The sequence below is a fragment of the Pelophylax lessonae genome, assembly GCF_965119305.1.
Source record: "Pelophylax lessonae genome assembly, chromosome: 3".
Classification (NCBI taxonomy): Eukaryota; Metazoa; Chordata; class Amphibia; order Anura; family Ranidae; genus Pelophylax; species Pelophylax lessonae.
In genome coordinates, this window is record NC_138770.1 from 474,382,165 (window position 1) to 474,405,956 (window position 23,792).

General features: G+C 45.6%; 1 protein-coding gene across 2 annotated transcripts in view; it reads left to right on the forward strand.

Annotated features, from left to right (window-relative positions):
• Positions 1-23,792, forward strand: part of TBCE (tubulin folding cofactor E) — a 750,803-nt gene that overhangs the window by 369,941 nt on the left and 357,070 nt on the right. For both annotated transcript variants that reach the window (XM_082250252.1, XM_082250253.1), the window contains one exon: positions 19,111-19,187. In XM_082250252.1, the coding sequence (XP_082106378.1) occupies positions 19,111-19,187 (77 nt within the window). The remainder of the gene's footprint in view (positions 1-19,110; positions 19,188-23,792) is intronic.

Genomic DNA, 23,792 nt, shown 5'->3' on the forward strand with positions numbered 1-23,792 from the left:
CACTCGGAACGCAGCACGGTGATTCTTGTGGCACCGGACTGGCCTCGCCGGTCCTGGTACGCAGACCTCGTGAATCTGGCGGTCGACGCCCCATGGCGTCTGCCTCTTCGAGACGATCTCCTGTCTCAAGGACCGATATACCATCCTGCTTTACAGTCGCTGGCTTTGACGGCCTGGCTGTTGAGACCGAGGTCCTGAAGGAGAAGGGTCTCTCCCCAGAGGTCGTTCATACCTTGATCAACGCGAGGAAGTCTTCCTCGGGGAAGGTTTATTACCGTACTTGGAAGGCCTATTTTGCCTGGTGTGAGTCCAGGGGGTTTTCACCCCGCACGTACTCGGTTTCCCGAGTACTGTCCTTCCTTCAAACGGGTGTCGATCAGCGTTTGGCGCTGGCTACGATAAAGGGTCAGGTGTCTGCGCTGGCCGTTCTGTTTCAACGTCCCGTGGCTTCCAACTCCTTGGTTGGCACTTTTGTTCAGGGAGTGCGGCATCTGGTTCCTCCTAGGAGGGATCCTCTGCCCCCTTGGGACTTGAATCTCGTTCTATCTGTGTTACAACGTGCTCCTTTTGAACAGATCAGGGAGATCTCGTTGTCTATGTTGTCCAAAAAGGTCGCCTTTTTGGTTGCGATCACTTCGGCTCACAGAGTGTCGGAGCTGGCGGCTTTGTCCTGCAAGTCTCCGTATCTGGTTGTTCATTTGGATAAGGTGGTCTTGCGACCTAATCCTTCTTTTCTTCCGAAGCGAGTTTCGGAATTCCATCTTAATGAGGATATTGTCTTGCCTTCGCTGTGCGCGAAGCCTAAACATCCAAAGGAGGTGAGACTACATTCTTTGGATGTTGTTCGGGCGATAAGGGTTTACCTTAAATCGACTGAGTCTTTTCGAAAGACGGACTCCTTGTTTGTTCTTCCAGAGGGTCCTCGGAAGGGCATGGCAGCGTCGGCCTCTACCATCGCCAAATGGATCAGGCAGACCATTGAACAGGCGTATGCTTTGCAGGGGAAGGTTCCCCCTGTGCCTGTGAAGGCGCACTCTACTAGATCTCTGAGTACGTCTTGGGCCTGTCGTCATGGGGCTTCTGTAGCCCAGGTGTGTAAGGCGGCGACCTGGTCGACCGTGCATACTTTCACAAAATTCTACAAAGTAGATGTTCAGGCATCGGCGGATGCTTCCTTTGGCCGCAAGGTTCTTAGTGCGGCAATTCCCTAGGGTCCCTTGTTGGGGACCTCTGGCTGTTGGGATAAGTTTTTTATCCCCTGGTTATTTGTCTTTTCCTGGGTTGTTGCTCCTGTTGAGCACTTGTTTTTCCTGTAGCCCAGCTGGTTTCCTTCCTTTGGTAAGGTTCCTTTCTTTGATGCGGAGACTGCGTTGCCTTTCGGCGCGGATGCGTTTCCCACCCCTCATGTCTGCACTGCTTTGGGACGTCCCCATATGTGACGAATATGAAGAGGCGGCGACTGTCGGAGGACGTAAGAGAAAACGGAATTTTTGTAAAATCTTACCTGTAAAATTCCTTTCTCTGAGTCCTCCGACAGTCGCCGCCCCTCTTTTGGGGTTTGGTTGTATACTCTACTGCTATTCCACTGAAACTGAGATATGGTTGCAGGAAGTAGGAGGGTATTGACTGAGGGGACCACCCCTTGAGGGTGGGATATGTTAAAAGCTTTAATGTTAACATATTCTGTTGCCTAGCTACTCCTTTGGAGCAAAGTCTAATACCCCATATGTGACGAATATGAAGAGGCGGCGACTGTCGGAGGACTCAGAGAAAGGAATTTTACAGGTAAGATTTTACAAAAATTCCGTTTTTTTTTCTGGTTCTGGACATGCTACAGAGATGAAACTTCACAGGTACACTTTTTAGACCCCCCAGACACTAAAGACATGCCTGCCTCCAAAGACGCCCAAAAATGCCCGATAAATGCCAGCAAAAAAAAAAAAAAAGGAAAGGGAAATTAGGTCACAACACATCATATTCTGATTGGCCAAATACAAAGTCGTCTCGCGTAAAATAATTCACAAGTCGCGCCGAAGTCGCGCTATAAGTCGCCCCTTATGAGGCGACTTTAGTGGTCGCGGCAGTGTGAACCGGCTCTTAAAGTATAACTAAAACAAAACTTTTTCTTTCGTTTTGGATAGAGTGGAGAGGGATTAGAACACCTGTTTGTTTTTATTGCTGTCTGTGCCCCTGTTAAAGAGATTTACCCTCTCTATTTGTCCTGTTTACCGTTATCATTGAAAGTGAAAGTAAAAAATAAATCTTCCATGGAAACACTAGTTCTGGTGACCTAGGGGTCCCCAAAGAAGTCTCTTAAGTTGCAGGGATTTGCTCTCACTTCCTGTTTGGCTATGGGAAAGGAAGTGAAGAGAAATCTCTGCAATGGGACACAGATGGCGAAAAAAATCTGACCTCTCCTTGCTCTATCCAAAATTTAAAAAAAAGTTTTGCCTATAGTTCTACTTTAACCTTCACATACGGAAAGGCTTTTTCACAGTAAGAGCCGTGAAAATGTGGAATGGACTCCCTTAAGAACTGATTTTAGCCAGCTCAGTAGATGGCTTTAAAAAAGAGCTGGATGCATTCCTAAATGCACAAAATATAACTGGATATTTACATTTAGAGGTAATAATACCAGGGGTAGTTGATCCAGGGAATATCCGATTGCCTCCTAAGGGATAAGGAAGGAATTTATTTCCACCACTGGAGTGAATTGGATCATGCTTTATTAAGGTTTTTGGCTTCCTGTAGATCAATTGGGGGTATAGGGTTGTTTGCTGTATATGGATGATTTTTATTTGTGTTTTTTTTTTTTTTCTTGAAATAAATGGACTAGTGTTTCAACCTGACTGACTGTAACGAAGTAAGGAAACCATTATCAGGCCATTGCTTTAAAAAAAAAAAAAAAAGTCTTTCTTAGATAGAATTCTTGGCTGCCCTTTTTTAAAGATGGGATTTAACCACTTCAATACAGGGCACTTTCACCCCCTTCGTGCCCAGGCCAATTTTCAGCTTTCAGCGCTCTCACACTTAGAATGACAATTGCGCGGTCATGCAATGCTGTACCCAAATGAAAATGTTCTCATTTTTTTCACACAAATAGAGCTTTCCTTTGGTGGTATTTAACCAGAGCTGGGGTTTTTTTTTTTTTACTTAAAAAAAGAAAGAAAAAAAAAGTTTTTCTTAGTTTCTGTCAGTAAATTTTGTAAATAAGTAATTTTTTCTCCTCACTGATGTGTGCTGATGAGGCGGCACTGATGAGGTGGCACTTATGGGCACTAATGAGGTGGCACTGAAGGGCACTGATGAGGTGGCACTAATATGCCGCACTGATAGTTGGCACTGATGGACACCACTGGTGGGCACAGATGGGTGGCACTGGTTAACCCTGATGGGCAGCACAGATGAGCAGGCACTGATGGGCACTGACTGGCATCCCAATGGGCACTGATTGGGTTCACTGATTGGCACTGATTCGGTTAACTGATGTACCATGTTTACTGTAATGTAATCAGGGCACTGATCATCAGTGCCCTGATTACTTGTCTTGTACTCCCCTTCGAGAAGGAGCTGTTGATCGACACTCCTCGCCACACACTCGGACAGTGTGAGGTGAGGAGAGCTGAAAAACGGCACTTCCTCATTTACATGTGACTGGCTGTGATTGTTCACAGCCGATCACATTGGTGAAGAGCCACCTAAGTGGCTCTTTACCAAGATCGGGACCCGCTGTGTACTAGAAACCTGGTGCAGCCGCTATCACCGCGCTGCGTGCCCCGAACATAACCTGAGAGCTGCACCGCTCCGCCGTCATTTGATGGTGGGTTGGCGGGCAGCAAATGGTTAAAAAGTAGCTACAAACAGATTGGAAGCCTGGCTGTCAAATAACAAAATCTTTGACAAATTTCAGTAAATTTTAGAAGAAAAAAGTAGAAAAACAGCACTGGTCCTATTGAATGGATTGATGACAAGGGAGAATGTTCTATCCTTATCCTCTTTGATCTTTCTGCCACAATTAACACTGTAGACCATAAACTCTTACTGGATTGCGTAAAGATGTTCTGTGGACTACAGTGCTTAGCTGGTTAAAATCTTTCTGATCAAGGAGGTCACAAACGGGTCACCAGGAATATACTTATCCTCTTCACTTGCATTACATTAGGGGAGCCACAGGGCTCCATTTTGTAACCAGTGTTGTGTGGTGTGTACATGATCTCACTGGAAAATATCCAACACCATGGTCTTAGCTGCCATTGCCATACAGATGACAAACAACTCTACCAGTCTTTTAACTAGACTTTGGTAAACCTGGGACCAAGATGCAGGTGATCCACTGTATCTGTGTCTTACTGACACAGATACAATGGATGAGCTAAACAGGTTTTCCTTCCTCCATTTGAGGCATATTTCAAGATATGCCAAAATTAATCCATGTTTTTGTAGGATCCAAATTGGATTACAGCAACTACCTGCACTATGGTCTCCTTGAGAAAGAGTCACAGCATTTGCAGCTGGTACAAAATGCAGGAGCCCGACTATGCACTCACCAACCCTGTCACTGCCAACTCCAATTCTTTTTGCTCCTCAATTAAATTGAAAATACCCTTTGACCAGTTGCTGACCACCTGCCGCAGTTTTTGGCAAGGTGGCTCGGCTGCTCGAACCAAGGTAACTGCACGTCGGTTGCACGCGGGACTAAGGGGCGCACGCACCATCCCCACAATATGCTGATTCGGTTCAGAACTGATCAGGCCAATGATTTTTGGCCTGGACCTGGTGATCGGTTCTGACCAATTGCAGGATGTCCTGTGCCTGTGTAATCTAAACACAGGCACAGGAAATTATGCAATCTTCTCTCCAGGATCCCTTTTTGGTTCCAGTGTGAGAAAAGAGAGCATCAGACAGTGAGTACATAAGTGTGAAAAAAGGAGGGGGAGACCTCGCTCATAAAATACATATACACAAGTCCAACAATAAATTTGTGAATTCTGTGTTCAAATCAATAAATATGTAAAGTGTCCAAAAATAAGGTATAGTGGGATCCTATTCCTTCAGACCACCAGCAACTCGTGTTCGTGGGTTAGTGCTCTCCTTCACCGAAACCACATGCACATCCCACTTACCGAATGTCAATGACCCCTATTACAGGCAGTCAAAAGCAGCTTAAAATCAAGGGTGTTGTTCTCATACACAAATCCCCATAGCGGACCACCAAACACACGGATGGAATCCATGCAGATATAGAGGAAGAATTGAAAAGCCTTTATGGAGTAGTAGGTTTGTAATCCATTTATTTTAAAACAAATAGTAACTTAGTTTCGATAAGTCCTTTACAGCTGAGAGGACGCAGTTACAGACCAGGCACCTGACACCTGCCAGCACAATACTGTCACTTCCGATACACAGCACACTAAACCGCAGCGTTAGCAGAGTCAGGCCTGATCTCTGCTAGCACTGGCAGCTAAATTTTTTGGTAGCGGTTCAAACAGTCCTTGACAACCAGGTGCTTTTTTACCTGCGAGTCACACTAGGTACCTAAAAATGTATTTGGCCAAAATGTCCAAACAAAGGTACACTAGTGAAGAGGCCTACCCGATGCTGAGCATGACAGATGAGGGCGATGGGGAAGCCTCACTGTCAGAATCAGGCTCAGTATTAAAACCTGTAAAGAGCAGCGGCACCCTGACAGATGGTGCTGACAACGGAGTAGTGGTCCCTGCTAAGGCCAGGCATACCCGACCCCGTTCTTCTGATGCTGAGGTGCAACAATTGCAGGGTTATGGTATGCAGCAAAGTGTCGGTACTAGTGCCACTCAACCTTCTGGTGAGCTGGCAAGCACCAGCGGCCTAGTACATCCTGGTCATGGTCAAACCAGCACTGCAGGAACACTTGGTGACGTGGCGAGTCCCATAAGTGTAGTTCAAGCTGGTGCGGCGGCTAACACAAGTAGTGTCCCGCAGCCACCAATAATTCAAAGACAGGCCCGTAGAGCCCATAGTGTCCTTCCTGATGCACTTGCAAATCTTGATTGGGAGCCCACCACTTCTGCAGCGCCCGTACTCCCCCCCCCCCCCCCCCCCATTCACTGGCAAACCTGGAATTCAGGTGGAAACAACCAATTTTACTCCCCTTGGTTTTAATGAGCTGTTTTTCACGGAGGATCTTTACAGATCTATTGTGGACCAAAGCAATTTATGTGCCAATTCGCTGCAAATTTAAGTTTGACTTTTGCCAGAGAACTTGCATGGAAACCTATCACTGTTCCGAATTTAAAACCTTTCTGGGCCTATCCCTCCTCATGGGCATTTTTAAAAAAGAGTGAGTTGCGGTCATATTGGTCCACTGACCCAATTCATCATATGCCAATGTTCTATGCTGCCATGGCCAGGACTAGATACGAGCAAATCTTGCGATTCATGCATTTCAGTGACAATGAACTCTGTCGTCCTCGGGGTGACCCTGGATATGACCAGCTCCACAAAATTCAGCCCCTCGTAAATCACTTCAACCAAAAGTTTGCAGCCTTGTATACACCTCGACAAGCTGTCTGCGTTGATGACCCCCTGATTAAATTTTCTGGCCGCCTTGCTTTCAGTTTCTCCCCAGCAAGCGTGCCAGATGTGTGGTCAAGATGTATAAGCTCTGTGACAGGGCAACAGGCTATGAAAGTAGTTTCTGGATTTACAAGGGAAAAGATAGAAATGTGGAGCCCCCAACTGCTCAGACTAGATGGGGAGCAGCGGCAAGATTGTTTGGGACTTGGTGCCACCCTTATTCGGGAAGGGGTACCATTTATACGTAGACATTTATTACACAAGCGTGCCACTTTTTAGTCACCTTTTTGATTTTGAAATTGGTGCATGTGGCACCGTGTGACCTAATTGCCAGGGCTTCCCCCCAACGGCTTTTAGATTCCCGACTTCGACTGAGAGAGAGAGCCTACTTGAAGTGTAATAAATTGCTTGCAGTGAAGTGGAGGGACACACGGAATGTTTTCGTTCAGTCCTCTGTTTACGCAGATACAACAGTCCAAATTGCAATGGCGACTGGTGGTGTTGAGAAGCCCCTCTGTGTCCATGAATATAACCTTTACATGGGAGGGGTGGACTTCAACAACCAGATGATGGTGCCGTACTTAATTGACCATAAGGCCAGACACTGGTACAAAGAAGTGTGTGTATACCTATTCTAATTGGCTCTGCTGAATGCTTATGTGCTATACAAAGCGTCAGGAAGAAGTGAATCCTTCCTAAAATTCTAGGAAGAGGTTATCACAGCCCTTTTGTATTCAGAAGGAGCTGTGGCCCAAATTCACAATCCAAATGCAGTGAGCCGGCTGCATGAGAGGCATTTTCCGAATGTCCTCCCTAGTACCCCTACCCAAAGAAGATGTCGTGTCTGTAGAAAACGCGGATATAGGCGTGACACCCGCTTTTTTTTCCCTTCAGTCCTGGCCAACCTGGTCTCTGCATCAGGGACTGTTTCCGTCGCTACCACACACTAGTACAGTATTAGTATGGGGTACAGCACGGCACAGTCTAGGGCACACTTTCACATAGGTTCTTGAAAGATGTTAGATGGCCATCATGTTTTGAGACACCCTAGCCTGGAACATTTAAAGCATAACTCCACTTTTGTTGAGAAAAAAACACCCCTGGGTGATCTATGTAAATTGCAACGATTTTAACAAACTTTGTTGCAGAGTCCTACCTTTTGTTATTCAGAAGAAATCATTGTTTGTTCCTCTGTGCCTCTGTGCTAAGTGGGTCAAATGGCAGTGGTTTCATAATTATCTATCAGCTGTGGCAGCCTCAGGGCTCTATTGAGGAAATTTGCTGGGCCTGCATCCCTAGGGTCTCAAGACAAGGGATCAAAGTGCCTCAAGGCCTCCAATTGAGGTTCCAAGGGGACCTAGTCTGGCAAGCCATGAGCGGGCTCTTCCAGACCTGCAGACAAGGCTTCCTCTGCATGGAGGGGAGCCCTCACCCGTATCTGAGGTAGGGGGACGTCTTTGCTGGTTTCCGGATCCATGGACCTCCCTGGTACAGGACAAGTGGATCCACAAACTTATTCAGTCCGGCTACAAGATCAAATTTTCGGTCCTATCCTCCAAAAAGCTTCTTCCCTACCAACCTGCACTTGTTCCTAGATCGCTTACGGTGTCTCTTTGGGGAAGTGCAAGACTTGTAACTTCAAGGGGTGATTGTTCCGGTCCCGACTTCGGAATGTTTTCAGGGGTTTTACTCAAACCTCTTTACAGTTCCCAGGAAGGAAGGCAAGGTACGTCCAATTCTGGACCTCAAGGCGCTAAACTGCTTTGTGCAGGTACAGCCGTTCCGAATGAAGTTTATTTGCACGGTAATGGCGTTACCCTTTAGTCTCACCTCCGCTCCTCGGGTCCTCACAGAAGTGTTGGCCTCAGTGCTAGCATTGTTGCGTCAGCGGTGGATTGGGGTACGGGGGTACCTGGATGATCTTCTGTGAGCGGAGCCTCTGACTGCTCTGATGGACAAGTTGGAGATTACTCTGCGAACTCTGAGGGAGTTTGTGAGCTTCTGAACCTTCAGAAGTCTGCTCTGTTTCCACACACAAAACTGGACTATCTGGGTTTGACTCTGGACTCTGTTTTGTGCTATATTGGCATTTCATGGCCTCCAAAACTGTGATAGATAGTGAGCAGTCAAATCAACAATTTATGCCCTTAACCGGTTGCCGACCGCCGCACGACTATATACTGCGGCGGTCAGCCCCGGCCAGGCAGAGTGACGTATCGGTACGTCACTCGCCTGTCACTGACTTGCGAGCCTATCGCGGGCGCCCGCCGCGGCTCGTTCACAGACAAGTCAGTGCGTGTGACCGGCGGACTCGATGTCCGCCAGTCACACTGCGATCGCTCCTGTGAAGGGAGAAAGACAGAGCAGCTTGTGTAAACAAGCTGCCTGTCAGTTCTCCCTGTGTAAAAGTGAAGATCTGTCCGTTCTACTATGTAGAACGGTTGATCTTTGCTTTTACACCAATAGGAATGTCCCTACACAGTTAGAATCACGCCCCTAGGACACACTTAACCCCTCCCTGTCCAATAAAGTTAACCCCTTCCCTGCCAGTGTCATTTTTGCAGTAACAGTGCATATGTATAGCACTGATTACTGCAGTAATGTCACTGGTACCCCCAAAAGTGTCAAAAATGTCAGTCAAGGGTCCGATCTGTCCGCCGCAATGTCGCAGTACCGAAAAAAAAATCGCAGATCGCCACCATTACGCGTTAAAAAAAAAAAACACCAAAAATGACAAAAATCTTTCCCTTTGTTAGTAAACGCGATAACTTTTGCGCAAACCAATCAAAATACGCTTTTTGCGATTTTTTTTACCAAACATAGGTAGCATAAAACAAATTGGCCGAAAAATGTTAAATTTTGATTTTTACTTTTTTTTTGGGGAATTTCATATAAAAAAATGTGAAAAATATTGTTATTTTTGCAAAATTTACGCTCTTTTTTTGTTTATAGCGCGTGATCAAAAAATCGCACAGGTGATCAAATACCACCAAAAGAAAGCTCTGTTTGTGGGAAAAAAAGGACGTCAAATTCGTTTAGGTACAGCGTTGCACGACCGCGCAATTGTCCGTTAAAGTCACGCAGTAAAAAATCGCAAAAAAACCCCTGGTCCTTTAGCAGCCAAATCCTCCGGGGCTTAAGTGGTTAAAAAAGCCTGAAGGCAGTGATTGGTTTTCTGGGTCCTGTACGCAACTAGGCTGCCAAAAAGTCTCACACATGGGGTATCCCCATATTAAGGGAGAAGCAGCACAATGTATTTTAAGTGACAACTTTGTGTAAAAAAAAAAATATAGTCATTTCTCTATCGTTCATTGACAGACACAGCTCCATATCTTCTTAGACCATTGGGTTATGTTCCTCCCATCAGGAAAAGGACACTAGGCAGGAAAAAGCTTTACCACACCTATGGGGCTGTTCCTGCAGGCATAACCCTACACACTCTGCTACAGCCCTTAGTTTGTTTCTGTCTAGTTTAGGAGTAGGACCTAGTTCCCTGGATTTCGGTCTTCGCTATTTAAAGGGGAAATTTTTTTGTTATATGTCATTTTTATTTACTAGTTAGAGTTCCTGGAGAACTACAAGCAAGGAAGGTGACCACCAGAAAGATCTGTCATCATACGTTGAAATCGTACATCTCATGGTGTGAATCACTGAAGGTGCACCCTCACTTGTTTTCAGTAGCTAGAGTTTTGGCCTTTCTGCAAAAGTGGTTGAACAGCGGTTGGCTTTGGACACTATCAAAGGCCAAGTTTCGGCTTTGGCTATATATTTTCAACTACTGTTAGCTATGCATGCTTTGATTCCTTTCATTCAAGGAGTGCGCCATATGGCTCCCCCGAGACGATCCCCTCTACCTCTGTGGGATCTGAATTTGGTATCTGTTCTTCAAAAGCCTCCTTTTCAGAACATTCTGGAGATTTCTCTGCTTTCATTGTCTCAGTAGGTTGCCTTTTTGGTGGCTATCACTTCTGCCCGCAGAGTGTCTGAATTGGCAGCGTTGTCTTGTCGCTCACCTTATTCGGTGGTCCATAAAGATAAGGTGGTACTCCGACCTAATCAGTCTTTTCTTCCTAAGGTGGTTTCTGATTTCATTTGAATGAAGACATTGTGCCTAGCCTAAGCATCCCAAGAAAATTGCCTTGCATTCTTTGGATGTGGTTTGGGCGATCAGGGTTTTCCTGGCAGTCTTTCAGAAAATCAGATGCTCTTTTTGTCCTTACCGAGGGACCTCATAAAGGATTGGCTGCGTCTGCTGCGACCATATCCATATCAGGCTTATTCACTGAAGGGTCAGGTTCCTCCTTTCCCTGTGAAGGGACATTCTACTAGGGCGCTGAGTGCCTCTTGGGCTTTTCGCTATCAGACGTCAATGATGGATGCAAGTTTGCAAGGCGGCAACTTGGTCGTCTGTGCATACGTTCACAAAATTCTACAAAGTAGATACATTGGCATCTTCGGATGCCTCTTTTGACCGCAAGGTTTTGCAGGCTGCTGTTTAAAAAAGAACCTTTCTCTATCGTTCATTGACGGACACAGTCCTCTGATGCATATCAGTAGGGTAATACCGCCCCCTACAGGAGTAGGACACTAGGCAGAAAGAATTTCTGGCTACGTCTATGGGCAGTCCCTGGGGTTATACCCTCTCTCTTGCTGCATTGGATGTCAGTTTTAATCTGCCTAGTCAGGAGTAAGGACCTAGTTTCTTATTGGGATCTTTGGTACTGGCATAGAAGTAATTTTTTTATGTAGGTTTTTTTTTAGCTAGGCTTTTTTTCTCCGAAAAATTTTTCCTGTGAGATCTTCAAGCAATTATGCTGGGCTGGGCAACAGACTGGACCCCCATATCCAGTGATCAACCCAGTCTGGCCATCATGCATTTGCAGGCCTTAGCTCCACGCTGGGTCGGCCGCAACATAGTCCCACTGGACCGGTACTGGCCCTGCGCGTTAAATGCTTTCGCCAGGATGCACACGACAGGGTTTAGGCTAATGTCGCAGCATTCCTATTTGGCCGACAGCACCCCTACTCCGATGGAGTGGGGTCCTGTCATGAGATGGCGCCCACCTGTGTTCCCAGTATGGTGAGTAAACGTCCCCCCCCTCCCTGGCGGATTTTGGGGTGGACGCGGGCCCTCTCTGTGGGATGGTCGGACCCTCACACTCCAGGGTTCCCTCTGTTCTGTTGTGACCCCCCTCCTTGTCCCTCGGGGGCAGCCGATAAGGCTAAGCCCTTCAAGGCCCCCTTGGGTGCTTCCAAGCGTCCCTAGTCTGGGAAACAGAAGTCCGGTTCCCCCAGACCTGCGAACAAGGCCCCGTCGGACTGAAGGTGTGCCCTCACCAGTGACTGGGGTGGGGGGACGCCTTTGCCGGTTCTTGGACGTGTGGATGGCCCGGATCCCAGACAAATGGGTCCGGGAGGTTGTGTGGTCCGGATAAAAGATCGTGTTTCGATCCGTTCCTCCGGTCAGGTTTTTCCCTTCCAATGTCCGACTATCCCCGGATCGCTTGTGAGCATTCTATGGGGCAGTGCAGGACTTGCTACAGCAAGGATTGATAGTTTCTGTTCCGCATGCGGAACGCTTTCACGGGTTTTATTCCAACCTTTTCACGAATCCCAAGAAGGAGGGCATGATGCGGCCGATCCTGGATCGAAAGGCTCTGAATGTGTTTGTGCATGCTCAAAAGTTCAAGATGGAAATTGTTCGCACAGTGGTGGCCTCCCTACATCAGAGGGACTTCCTGGCCTCAATAGACATCAAGGATGCCTACCTTCACATTCCAATCTGTGCTGCTCACCAATGGTTTCTCCGTTTTGCCGCGGGAGAAGATCACTATCAGTTTGTGGCGTTACCCTTTGGTCTCGCCTACACTCCTCGGGTCTTCACAAAGGTGTTGGCCCCGGCCCTGGCACTGTTGCGACAGCGGGGGGTATCGGTTCTGGGCTACCTGGATGATCACATTGCTGACGGAAAATTTGGGGGTCACCATGAGTACTCTGGAGGAGTTTGTTTGGGTCATGAACCTTCAAAAGTCATCTCTGACCCCTTCCATGAGACTGGTCTATCTGGGCCTGACCTTGGACTCATCCCCTGCCAGGGTGTTTCTTCCTCCGGAAAAACTCCAGAAGATCCAGTCAGCGGTTCGTTTGTTGATGTCCAAAGACTGGCCCCCTACTGTGACTGATGGTGTCCCATTCGCTCAGTTCCACACGAGGGTTCTTTAAAAGGAAATTCTTCTTAAGTGGAACAAACACCTTAATTCTCTGGATTCTCGGATTCAGAGTCTCTGATCTGGTTGCTTCGGTCCCCAAAGCTTCAGTCGGGAAAATCCTTTTTCCCTATATACTGGACAGTTGTCACCACAGATGCGAGTCTGTACGGGTGGGGGGAAGTTCTTAATCAGGACTCGGCTTAGAGAGTATGGTCCCTGGAGGAATCTCGATTGCTGATCAATGTCCTGGAGCTGAGAGCGATCCGGCTTTGCCTGACGCACTGGACCGACTGTCTGGAGAGTTGTCCCGTACGCATTCAATCAGACAATGCCACGGCCGTGGCTTACGTCAGTCACCAAGGGGGCACCAAGAATGTCCTTGCGGCCCTGGAAGTGGCGGACATACTACGTTGGGCGGATCGCCATGTTCCAGCTCTCTCCACGGTACACATTCTGGGAGTGGAAAATTGGCAGGCGGATTACCTCAGCCATCAGGCCTTGGATGCAGGGGAGTGGTCCCTGCATCCGGAGGGGTTTCAGAAGTTGTGCCTTTGCAGGGGCACTCCAGACGTGGATCTGTTGGCGTCTCGAATCAACAGGAAGGTACAGCGGTTTGTGGCCCGCTCCTGGGACCCTCTGGCAGATACCTCAGACGCGCTGGTGACCCCCTGGGGCCAGTACCGGCTGATGTATGCCTTTCCTCCTCTCAAGTTGCTGTGAAGACTATATAGATAGAGGCGGAAGGGATTCCAGTCATTCGTGTGGCTTCAAACTGGCCTTGTCGCGCTTGGTACGCCGACCTGGTCAGGCTTGTCGCAGACGCCCCGTGGAGACTTCCTCTCAGGGAGGATCTGCTGTGTCAGGGGCCAATCTTCCATCCTGCTTTACAGTCGATGGCTTTGACGGCTTAGCTGTTGAAAGCCAGGTGGTGAAGGACAGGGGTTTATCTGCTTCAGTGATTCCCACTCTGCTAAAAGCGAGGAAGGCGACTTCCATGAAGATTTATCATTGTACGTGGAAGTCGTACATTGCGCGGTTTGAGTCCCTTCAGACCCACCCTCGCTCCTATTCGGTGGCTCGGATCTTGGCTTTCCTTTAACGGGGAGTTTATCAAAAGTTGGCCTTGAGTACTATCAAGGATCAGGTCTCGGCCTTGGCTATTTTCTTCCAGGGGCCATTGGCCGCCCATTCCCTAGTGCATAGTTTCATCCAGGGAGTGCGACACTTGGTACCTCCGGTGTGACCTCCGCTACCGCCATGGGATCTTAATTTGGTGCTGTCGGTTCTCCAGAGGCCTCCCTTTTAGAATATTCAGGAGGTCCCCCTGCTTACCTTGTCTCAGAAGGTGGCCTTTTTGGTGGCTATCACTTCTGCACGCAGGGTGTCGGAACTGGCGACGCTGTCCTGTCATTCTCCCTTTGTGGTGGTTCACAAGGACAAGGTGGTACTTCGGCTGGATCCGTCTTTCCTGCCGAAGGTGGTTTACAGTTTTCCCCTGAATGAGGACATCGTGTTACTTTACTTGTGCTCTAAGCCTAAACATCCTAAGGAATTTGCTCTGCATACCCTGGATGTTTGGGCGATCAGGGTGTATTTGGCGTCTACCGAGTCTTTTCGCAAGTCTGACTCGCTCTTTGTGCTCACGGATGGCCCAAAGAAAGGGCTGCCTGCGTCTGCTGCGACTATTTCCAGATGGATCAGACAGACAGTGATGCAGGCTTCCATTAAGGGTCAGGTTCCACCTTTCCCTGTCAAGGCGCACTCTACTCGGGCGCTTAGTGCTTCCTGGGCCTTTCGCCATCAGGCATCTGTGCTTCAGGTGTGAAAGGTGGTGACTTGGTTGTCTGTTCACACCTTTACCAAATTTTATAAGGTGGATGTGCTGGCATCTGTGGATGCTTCCTTTGGCTGCAAGGTTTTGCAGGGCGCGGTTTAGGGGGCCCCCTGGCCTTCCTTGAGGGTGTTCTTGTGTTTGCTTTCAGGTGGACCTCATCTGGTTGTTCTGATGAGTCCTGTGTTGGCCTTGGGGACTGTTTTTTCTTTGTTCTGCTGTTCCCACCCCTCATTTTGGTACTGCTTTGGGACGTCCCTACTGATATGCATCAGAGGACTGCGTCCTTCAATGTGATAGAAAAAACTGGATTTTTGACTTACCGTAAAATCCTTTGCTCTTAGGTTCATTGAGGGACCCAGTACCCGCCCCTGTAATTTTTTGAGTGGGTTTGTGTGCTTTTCTCTGACACTGCTTTGATACAAAACTGACATCCTATGCAGGAAGAGAGAGGGTAAACCGCCAGGGACTGCCTATAGGCATAGCCAGAAATTCTTTCTGCCTAGTGTCCTACTCCTGTAGGGGGCGGTATTACCCTACTGATATGCATCAGAGGACTGCGTCCGTCAATTATATATCCGCGTCCGTCAATTCAATATATATATATATACCCCTATACAGAAGTTCAGATGTCATGCCTGCCTCCAAAGACGCAAAAAAAAAACGCCAAATAAACGCCTGAAACAAAAACGCCCAGGTGTGAAAGGAGGGTAACACCATCCCTGCGCTACTGAAATTCTAAGAAAAATTATCTTTTTTTTTTTCTGGCTCTGGACATGCTACAGAGCTGAAACTTCACAGGTACACTTTTTAGACCCCCCCCCCCCCCCCCAGACACTAAATCCAAAGAAATCTCTTTTTTTTTTTTTTCAATAATTAGCTCTCTATCAAAAACGACAATTTTTAAGGACTTTTTTTGTGTGATTAATAGTCCCTGGGGTATGACCCAGAACCCAAGGCACTTTTTTTGGGCATTTATTGGGTTTTAGGGCTTCAAAATGGTGTTTTTTTATTCCATATATATATGTACACACATATATTTATATATATATATATATATATATATCTATCAAAAAACGACAATTTTTAAGAACTTTTTTTGTGTGATTAATAGTCCCTGGGGCATGACCCAGAACCCTAGGCACTTTTTAGGGGCATTTATTGGGTTTTAGGGCTTCAAAATTGTGTTTTTTTTATTCCATATATATATATATATATATATATATATATATATATATATATATATATATATATATATATATATATATATATATACACATATATTTATATATATATATCTCTATCAAAAACGACAATTTTTAAGAACTTTTTTTTTGTGTGATTAACCACTTGCCGACTGCCTAACGACGGCAGTCAGCCCCTCACAGGCAAAGCGACGTAGGTCTACGTCGCTAGCCTGTGAGGTTCTAGGGAGCGAGCGTGACCCGCCGGAGGCGCGCTCCCATTCGCTCACGGACCCCCCCGCACGTGTGCCCGGCGGACCCGATGTCCGCCGGGCACTCGCGATTGTCCGTTAGAGCGGGAGAAAGGCAGGTGGCTAATGTAAACACAGCCGCCTGTCATTCTTCCCTGTGTAAGAATAGAGATCACACGGTTCTACTATGTAGGACCATTGATCTCTGTTCTTACACCAGTAGCCACATCCAATCACAGTTAGAAGCACGCCCCTAGAAGCACGCCCCTAGGGACACACTTAACCCCTTCCTCTCAAATAAAGTTAACTCCTTCCCTGCCAGTGTCATTTTTACAGTAACAGTGCATATGTATAGCACTGACTACTGTAGTAATGTCACTGGTAACCCCAAAAGTGTCAAAAATGTCAGTCAAGGGTCTGATCTGTCCGCCGCAATGTCGCAGTCCCGCAAAAAAAAAAACGCAGATTGCCGCCATTACTCGTTAAAAAAAAAAAAAACAACAAAAATGACAAAAATCTTTCCCTTAGTAAACGCAATAACTTTTGCGCAAACCAATGAAAATACGCTTTTTGCGATTTTTTTTTTTTACCAAACATAGCATAAAACAAATTGGCCTAAAATGATAAATCCTCGTGGGATAAAGACCTTTCATTCAAAGGGTCAAAGCCATACATCCTGCGGGGCTTTAGAACTGTATGCTCTTATACTACTAACGAATTCTGGAGGGAGAAGCAACTCAGGATAATCCACAGAGCTTATTCTCCCTTCTCAACTATTACATCTGCCACCCCCCTCCGCTGTTGCCCCTGGTGCCATTTGCATAGACCTACTCTCTTCCACAGACTCTGGTCCTGTCCCATGATCGTGCAGTTTTGGACTTCAGTGGCGCACTTCATCTCTGGAATGACTGGTTATTTACCTCCCATGGACCCCTTCTCCTTCATATTTGGTCTGATAGATGACTCTCCAGTTCCTTAACGACTTCTCAAACCCCATTTACCGCTTGTTAAACGTCATAAGCCTTGGTTATCCACATGTTTGATGACTGCCAGGAGGGCCATCCTACGATCCTGGATACACTCAACCCCACCAACCCTTACGGCTGTTAAATTGGAATTAGAAGCTCTCTTCAAACGGGAAAACCTGGATGTGTCTGTATTCAATGCTTCCCCCCATCGATTCCAGGCCAAATGGGACCTTTACATTAAGTCTTGTGCTCCCCGGGGGATGCCTCTGAAGCCTCCTACATTACTACGCACGCATCCCAGCGGGAACCCCCCGAACACATTCGCATTTGTGGACTGATACCCTTGATTAAGCATACTGTTACCTCTTGGACGCCTCATTGACCAATAGAGATACCTTACTGCGTTATTCAACCTGTTCTTTATCTGTTGTTCTAGCTCTTCCTCTCTCTACCTCCTCACTATGCCTATCTATGCCATCTGACCCTTCTAGATGGGAGGGGGGTCAATGGCACTTATGATATGACTAACCACTTCCCCCTGTGACGCTGGTCCCCCTTACTCCATTTTTCTATTTCTTTTCATCTTTCCCCAGTCTTACCCCCCTCTCATACCCCTCCCCATCCTCCCCCTTCCCGGCCTCCCCTCCCCTATTCCCCTATTCATTTTCAATCTCCCTTGTATCCCCTGCCTTCCTATACCATCCCCCTCCCTAGATTTCTAGGGCTTAACCCCTACAGTGTCTACTTCTATTTCTAACCTTCAGTTATATGTTTCCGATAGACCTGTTGGGTCCTGTACTTGCTTCCTTTCATTGTTAAAGTTGTTTTGTTTTCATATGCTTATTGTACACGTTGAAAACCCAATACAATATTGATTAATAAAACATTTAGATTTTTACATTTTTTTTTGGGGGGGAATTTCATATAAAAAAATGTGAAAAATATTATTTTTGCAAAATTGACGCTCTTTTTTTGTTTATATTTTTGTTTTTGTTTATATTTTTGATGAAAAAATCGCACAGGTGATCAAATACCACCAAAAGAAAGCTCTGTTTGTGGGAAAAAAAGGACATCAAATTCGTTTAGGTACAGCGTCGCACGGCCGCGAGTTGTCCGTTAAAGTAACGCAGTGCCGAATCGCAAAATAGGCCCTGGTCAGGAAGGGGGTAAAATCTTCTGGGGCTTAAGTGGTTAATAGTCCCTGGGGCATGACCCAGAACCCTAGGCACTTTTTAGGGGCATTTATTGGGTTTTAGGGCTTCAAAATGGTGCTTTTGATTCCATATATATATATATCTACATTACGGTCACCCTGACATGGAAGAGTTTGGTCACCCTGGCATAGCAGAATCAGTTTACCATAAACTACATTACGGTCACCCTGACATGGAAGAGTTCGGTCACCCTGGTATAGCAGAGTCAGTTCACCCTAAACCACACTACGGTCACCCTGACACCTAAAGCTTTCCCTACAAAAACTAGATTATTGAATCTAACTATAGTGGTATATAGTACCCTAACTACACTGCATATCCCTTTCCTCACACTAATAATTGCAAAATGACACTGGAGCAGCAGGAGTAACAGAAATACTTCCACTCTATTCCACAGCCTCTCTATTACAGTGCTAGAGATTTGGCGGGGCTATGTTATATATTGGGGGGCGTATGAGGGGCGTTTTCACTCCTGATTGGCCTCTGGACCACCTAGTCACTCCAGCTTTTACTGATGTTTCTGGGCCAATCACAGGCTTTTAAAGCCCAGTTCCTGTCCCATTGCATTTTGGGCGGTTCTGGTGGCCGAATTCCGAACTTTTACCGCAAAAAGTTCGTAATTCGGCCGAATTTCGAAGAGCCAATGTTTGGGTCGAACCGATGGTCGACCCGAACCGTTCGATCATCCCTACTCCTCTGCTGTCAGAATATAATGACACAGCGGTAAGGATCCACACATCCACATAATCTTGGTTCGTTTTTTTGACATGTATTGCTAACTATATTTTGTCTGGTATGTAAAATTATAAATTGTTCTTAAAGTATGTAGGATGGAAAAATTAGAATAATTGATAGGTATATGTCATAATAACTAATTTAAATAACATTGTTTTGCCAGGTGTTGCAGTGTGCTGCAATGTGGCCAGTGCTTGAGGAGCTACATCTAGCATCAAACGGTATTACTTCAATGGAAAGGTAAAGAAGGTGGTTTTGCAATTATGTAGTTTAAAATTGTATACAAAAAAATGATACAGCATGTCATAGCATATGTAGAGAAAATAATTAACAAACATTCAGTATGTATTTATCATGGATCAGTTTTGTCTCAGAACTGGGAGATATCTTTGGATAAGAGCTAGCTTTTTATGCTGAGACCTCTGGCACAGCAGGTAAGCATGTAATTCCAGGCATTTATTGTGTAGAAAAATCTGATTAAAGATTCTCATTTAGATTAACCAGCCAATCAAATGTGAGGTCCTACTTAATCCTTTTACTACCTTGGTGTAAGGCTTTAGGTGGTCGCGGGGGCTGTTTTACACACACTCCACAAACTGACTGTTGGCTTACTTATGAGGTTCTCCTCTGGATCACTTTCAGTGACCCACCATGAGGTGTGCCCCCCTGCGATGCTTCCTGGGCTCTTCTGTCCCATGTGTGGATGCAGGACCCACATGGTGGGCATCGCCAGGTGGAGGGGAGAGAAACCAGTTAATCGATTCGTTGATCACCCCTACATTGAATGAACTTGAAAGTGATGTGTAAAATATCTGTTCCAGTTTCTGATGTCACTTTCCCCTTGCCCTTGCTGGCAGAAATGAAACTAATGGAGCATGTTTTGCATTAGATTAGCTTCAGTGATAGGCAGGTGAGACATCAAGGGTCTATGGAACCCCTGAAGTCTCTTTAAAGAGATCCTGTCTTTAAATATTACATCATAAATGGGTCTTTGTTAGTCCTTTATGTAATATAAATAAAGTTTTAGTGAACTTAAAAAAAAAAAAAGGCTAAAGTTACACCAAATTACTAACCCTTCCCCTAAACAGCCCACCCTGCCCCCATGTGCATGCATACACAAACATAAACTCACATGTCGGGGACGTCTACGTACAAAAGCATTGCTTGCAATGCAGATGTTCTATATCATACAATCTCAAGCCAGTGCTACAAAAAACTGTCAAAAACGTATATTATCAAAGTCCATAAAATGGTGTTTTCAATTTAAATTATTTGAACTTTTACACATTTGAGTCAAAAATAGCGTTCTGGAATAAACTTTAATGTGCTTCTTCACTTTATCTTCTCCTTCACTTTATCTACTCCTCCTCTTCCTTAGGTCCTCTTTGCTCATCTGCTCTCACCCAGTAGAGTATGAGTCTTGTACACATTCATCATATGCCCTCCACCAAATAGTTTCCACCAGCAATCACACTCACCAATAATTAGGCAGAAAATAAACAAAAAACTACAATAGTGTATTACCTTTGAATAATGCTACTAATACAATACTATATATGTATATATATATATGTGTGTGTGTGTGTGTGTATATATATATATATATATATATATACACACACACACACAGTATCTAACAAAAGTGAGTACACCCCTCACATTTTTGTAAATCATTTATTATATCTTTTCATGTGACAACACTGAAGAAATTACACTTTGCTACAATGTAAAGTAGTGAGTGTACAGCTTGTATAACAGTGTAAATTTGCTGTCCCCTCAAAATCACTCAACACACAGTCATTAATGTCTAAACCACTGGCAACCTAAGTGAGTACACCCGAAGTGAAAATGTCCAAATTGGGCCCAATTAGCCAGTTTTCCTCCCCAGTCTCATGTGACTCGTTAGTGTTACAAGGTCTCAGGTGTGAATGGGGAGCAGGTGTGTTAAACGTGTGTTATCGCTCTCACTCTCTCATACTGGTCAACATGGCACCTCATGGCAAAGAACTCTCTGAGGATCTGAAAAACAGAATGGTTGCTCTACATAAAGATGGCCTAGGCCAGTGATGGCAAACCTTGGCACCCCAGATGTTTTGGAACTACATTTCCCATGGTGCTCAACTACACTGCAGAGTGCATGAACATCATGGGAAATGTAGTTCCAAAACATCTGCAGTGCCAAGGTTAGCCATCACTGACTTAGGCTATAAGAAGATTGCCAAGATTCTGAAACTGAGCTGCAGCACGGTGGCCAAGACCATACAGCGGTTTAACAGGACGGTTCCACTCAGAACAGGTCTCGCCAAGGTCAACCAAAGGAGTTGAGTGCACGTGCTCAGCATCATATCCAAAGGTTGTCTTTGGGAAATAGACATATGAGTGCTGCCAGCATTGCTGCAGAGATTAAAGGGGTGGGGGTCATCTTGTCAGTGCTCAGACCATACGCTGCACACTGCATTAAATTGGTCTGCATGGCTGTCATCCTAGAAGGAAGCCTCTTCTAAAGATGATGCACAAGAAAGACCGCAAACAGTTTGCTGAAGACAAGCAGACTAAGGACATGGATTACTGGAACCATGTCCTGTGTTCTGATGAGACCAAGATAAACTTTTTTGGTTAAAATGGTATCAAGCGTGTGTGGCGGTAACCAGGTGAGGAGTACAAAGACAAGTGTGTCTTGCCTACAGCCAAGCAAGGTGGTGGGGTGTCAGGGTCTGGGGCTGCATGAGTACTGCCGGCACTGGGGAGTTACAGTTACATAGTTACATAGTAGGTGAGGTTGAATAAAGACAATAGTCCATCCAGTTCAACCTGTGTAGGTGTGTGTGGCCGTAATCTTCTCTCATACCCCTGAATGCTCTTCTCCTTGAGATGTATGTCTAAGAGTCTTTTGAAAGCCACCATACTTCCAGCAGAAACCTCCTGGTAGGGAATTCCACAATCTTGTAGCCCTAACAGTAAAGAACCCCCCACGTTAAAACGCTTCTCCTGTAATCGCATTGTATGCCCTCGAGTCCTCATGCAATCCTTACGACTGAATAGCTTTTTTTCTATGCTGAGATCACCATTGAGATATTTATAAATTGCTATCTCAGGCGTCTCTTCTCCAGGGACAATAAATCAAGCTATTGCAGACGCTCTTCATAATTAAGGTCCTCCAATCCCCTAATTAGTTTAGTTGCCCTTCTCTGGACTCTCTCCAGCTCCAACACATCCCTCCTGAGGACTGGTGACCAGAACTGGACAGAATACTCCAGATGTGGTCAGACCAGAGTTTTATAAAGTGGAAGGATTATAGTTTTATCTCTGGAATACATTCCTTTCTTTATGCATGCTAATATTCTGCCGGCGTTGGCAGCTGCCGCTTGACATTGCATGCTATTGCCTAGTCTATACTCTACCAAGACTACCAGATCATTCTCCATTTTTGATTCCCCCAAAGGTTCCCTCCCTAAAGTGTATTGTGCTTTTATGTTTTTAGTCCCCAAGTGCAAATCCTTACACTTCTCCATATTAAATCTCATTTGCCATGTTGTTGCCCACTCTGTTATTTTTTGTCTAGGTCATTCTGTAGGATATCTGCTTCATGCTGTGCAGTTATTGCCCTGCCCAATTTTGTGTCATCTGCAAAAACTGATATAGAACTATTGATCCCGTCCTCAATGCTGTATATGAATAAATTGAACAAGGTTGGTCCCAGAACTGAACCTTGGGGGACCCCACTTACCACCTCAGACCAGTCTGAGTATGCGCTGTTTATTACCACCCTTTGGACACGCCCTATTAGCCAGTTCCGTATCCAAGAGCAAACCCTGCGGTTGATGCCTGCAGACCTTTATTTTTAAATTAAGCGCTTGTGGGGTACTGTATCAAACGTCTCCCCCTATCTAGCTAACAGCTCACCTCCTCGTAGAATGTTAAGAGATTGGTTTGACAGGAACGCCCATTTGTAAACCCGTGCCGATTACTGCTGATGATGTTGTTGTCTTTGGCAAACTCTACGATATATATGTGTAAAAAAAGTGCGCTGATGAATATAAGTGTGCCGCTACCAAAGGTGTATAAATGAATAGTGTAAAAAAGTCTGGTGCGCTACTTTTGGATGCAATTAAATGAACAATGCCAAACATACACAAAAAATCGATATAAACAAATATAAAACAAATATAGAAATTTGTGAATAAAATCTCTTATATCTCTTGCAAATCTATATGACGTGATTTCCGTGAATCATACAAAAATGTGATGCGCCAGAAATATAAAATCAAAAAGTGATGACAATAAATCATATCCAGTTCATAAGGCACATAGCAATGTGTGTGCTTCCAATAAAATGATATAAAGAGTGTCCCGTGTTCAGATGAAGAAAATCCAGTGATGAAAACAACTTGTAATCACCAATATAGTGAATCCCTCCACCAGGTGAATCAGCCTCTCACCTTTCTGAAGGACCCAAACGGGCCAGCAATCACATGTATCATTGATCAGACTTCCAGGAAAGAGCCACACTATATTGCACCTCGAGGGATCCCGGGACATATAGAAAACAGATGAAGAAATCTAGTGCTCTCCGCTTACTAATGAGGGTATGCTTTATTAGAGAAAGGCAGATCAACTCACATTTGTCGGGCACTCAGCTGTGCCTGCTGTATAATCGATGTCAGCGATCTGTTACCAGAGAGAGACTCTGCGTCGGCCACGCACGCTCCGCCCCCCTATACGCGTTACGTCGAGCGTAATGCTCCTTTGACTTCCTCGGTAGGGGTCACAACTCCACCAGAAAAATTGAAATGAATAAATGTGCAAATAAAGTCCAGTGTTCATAAAACTCCAAGGATAATCAGC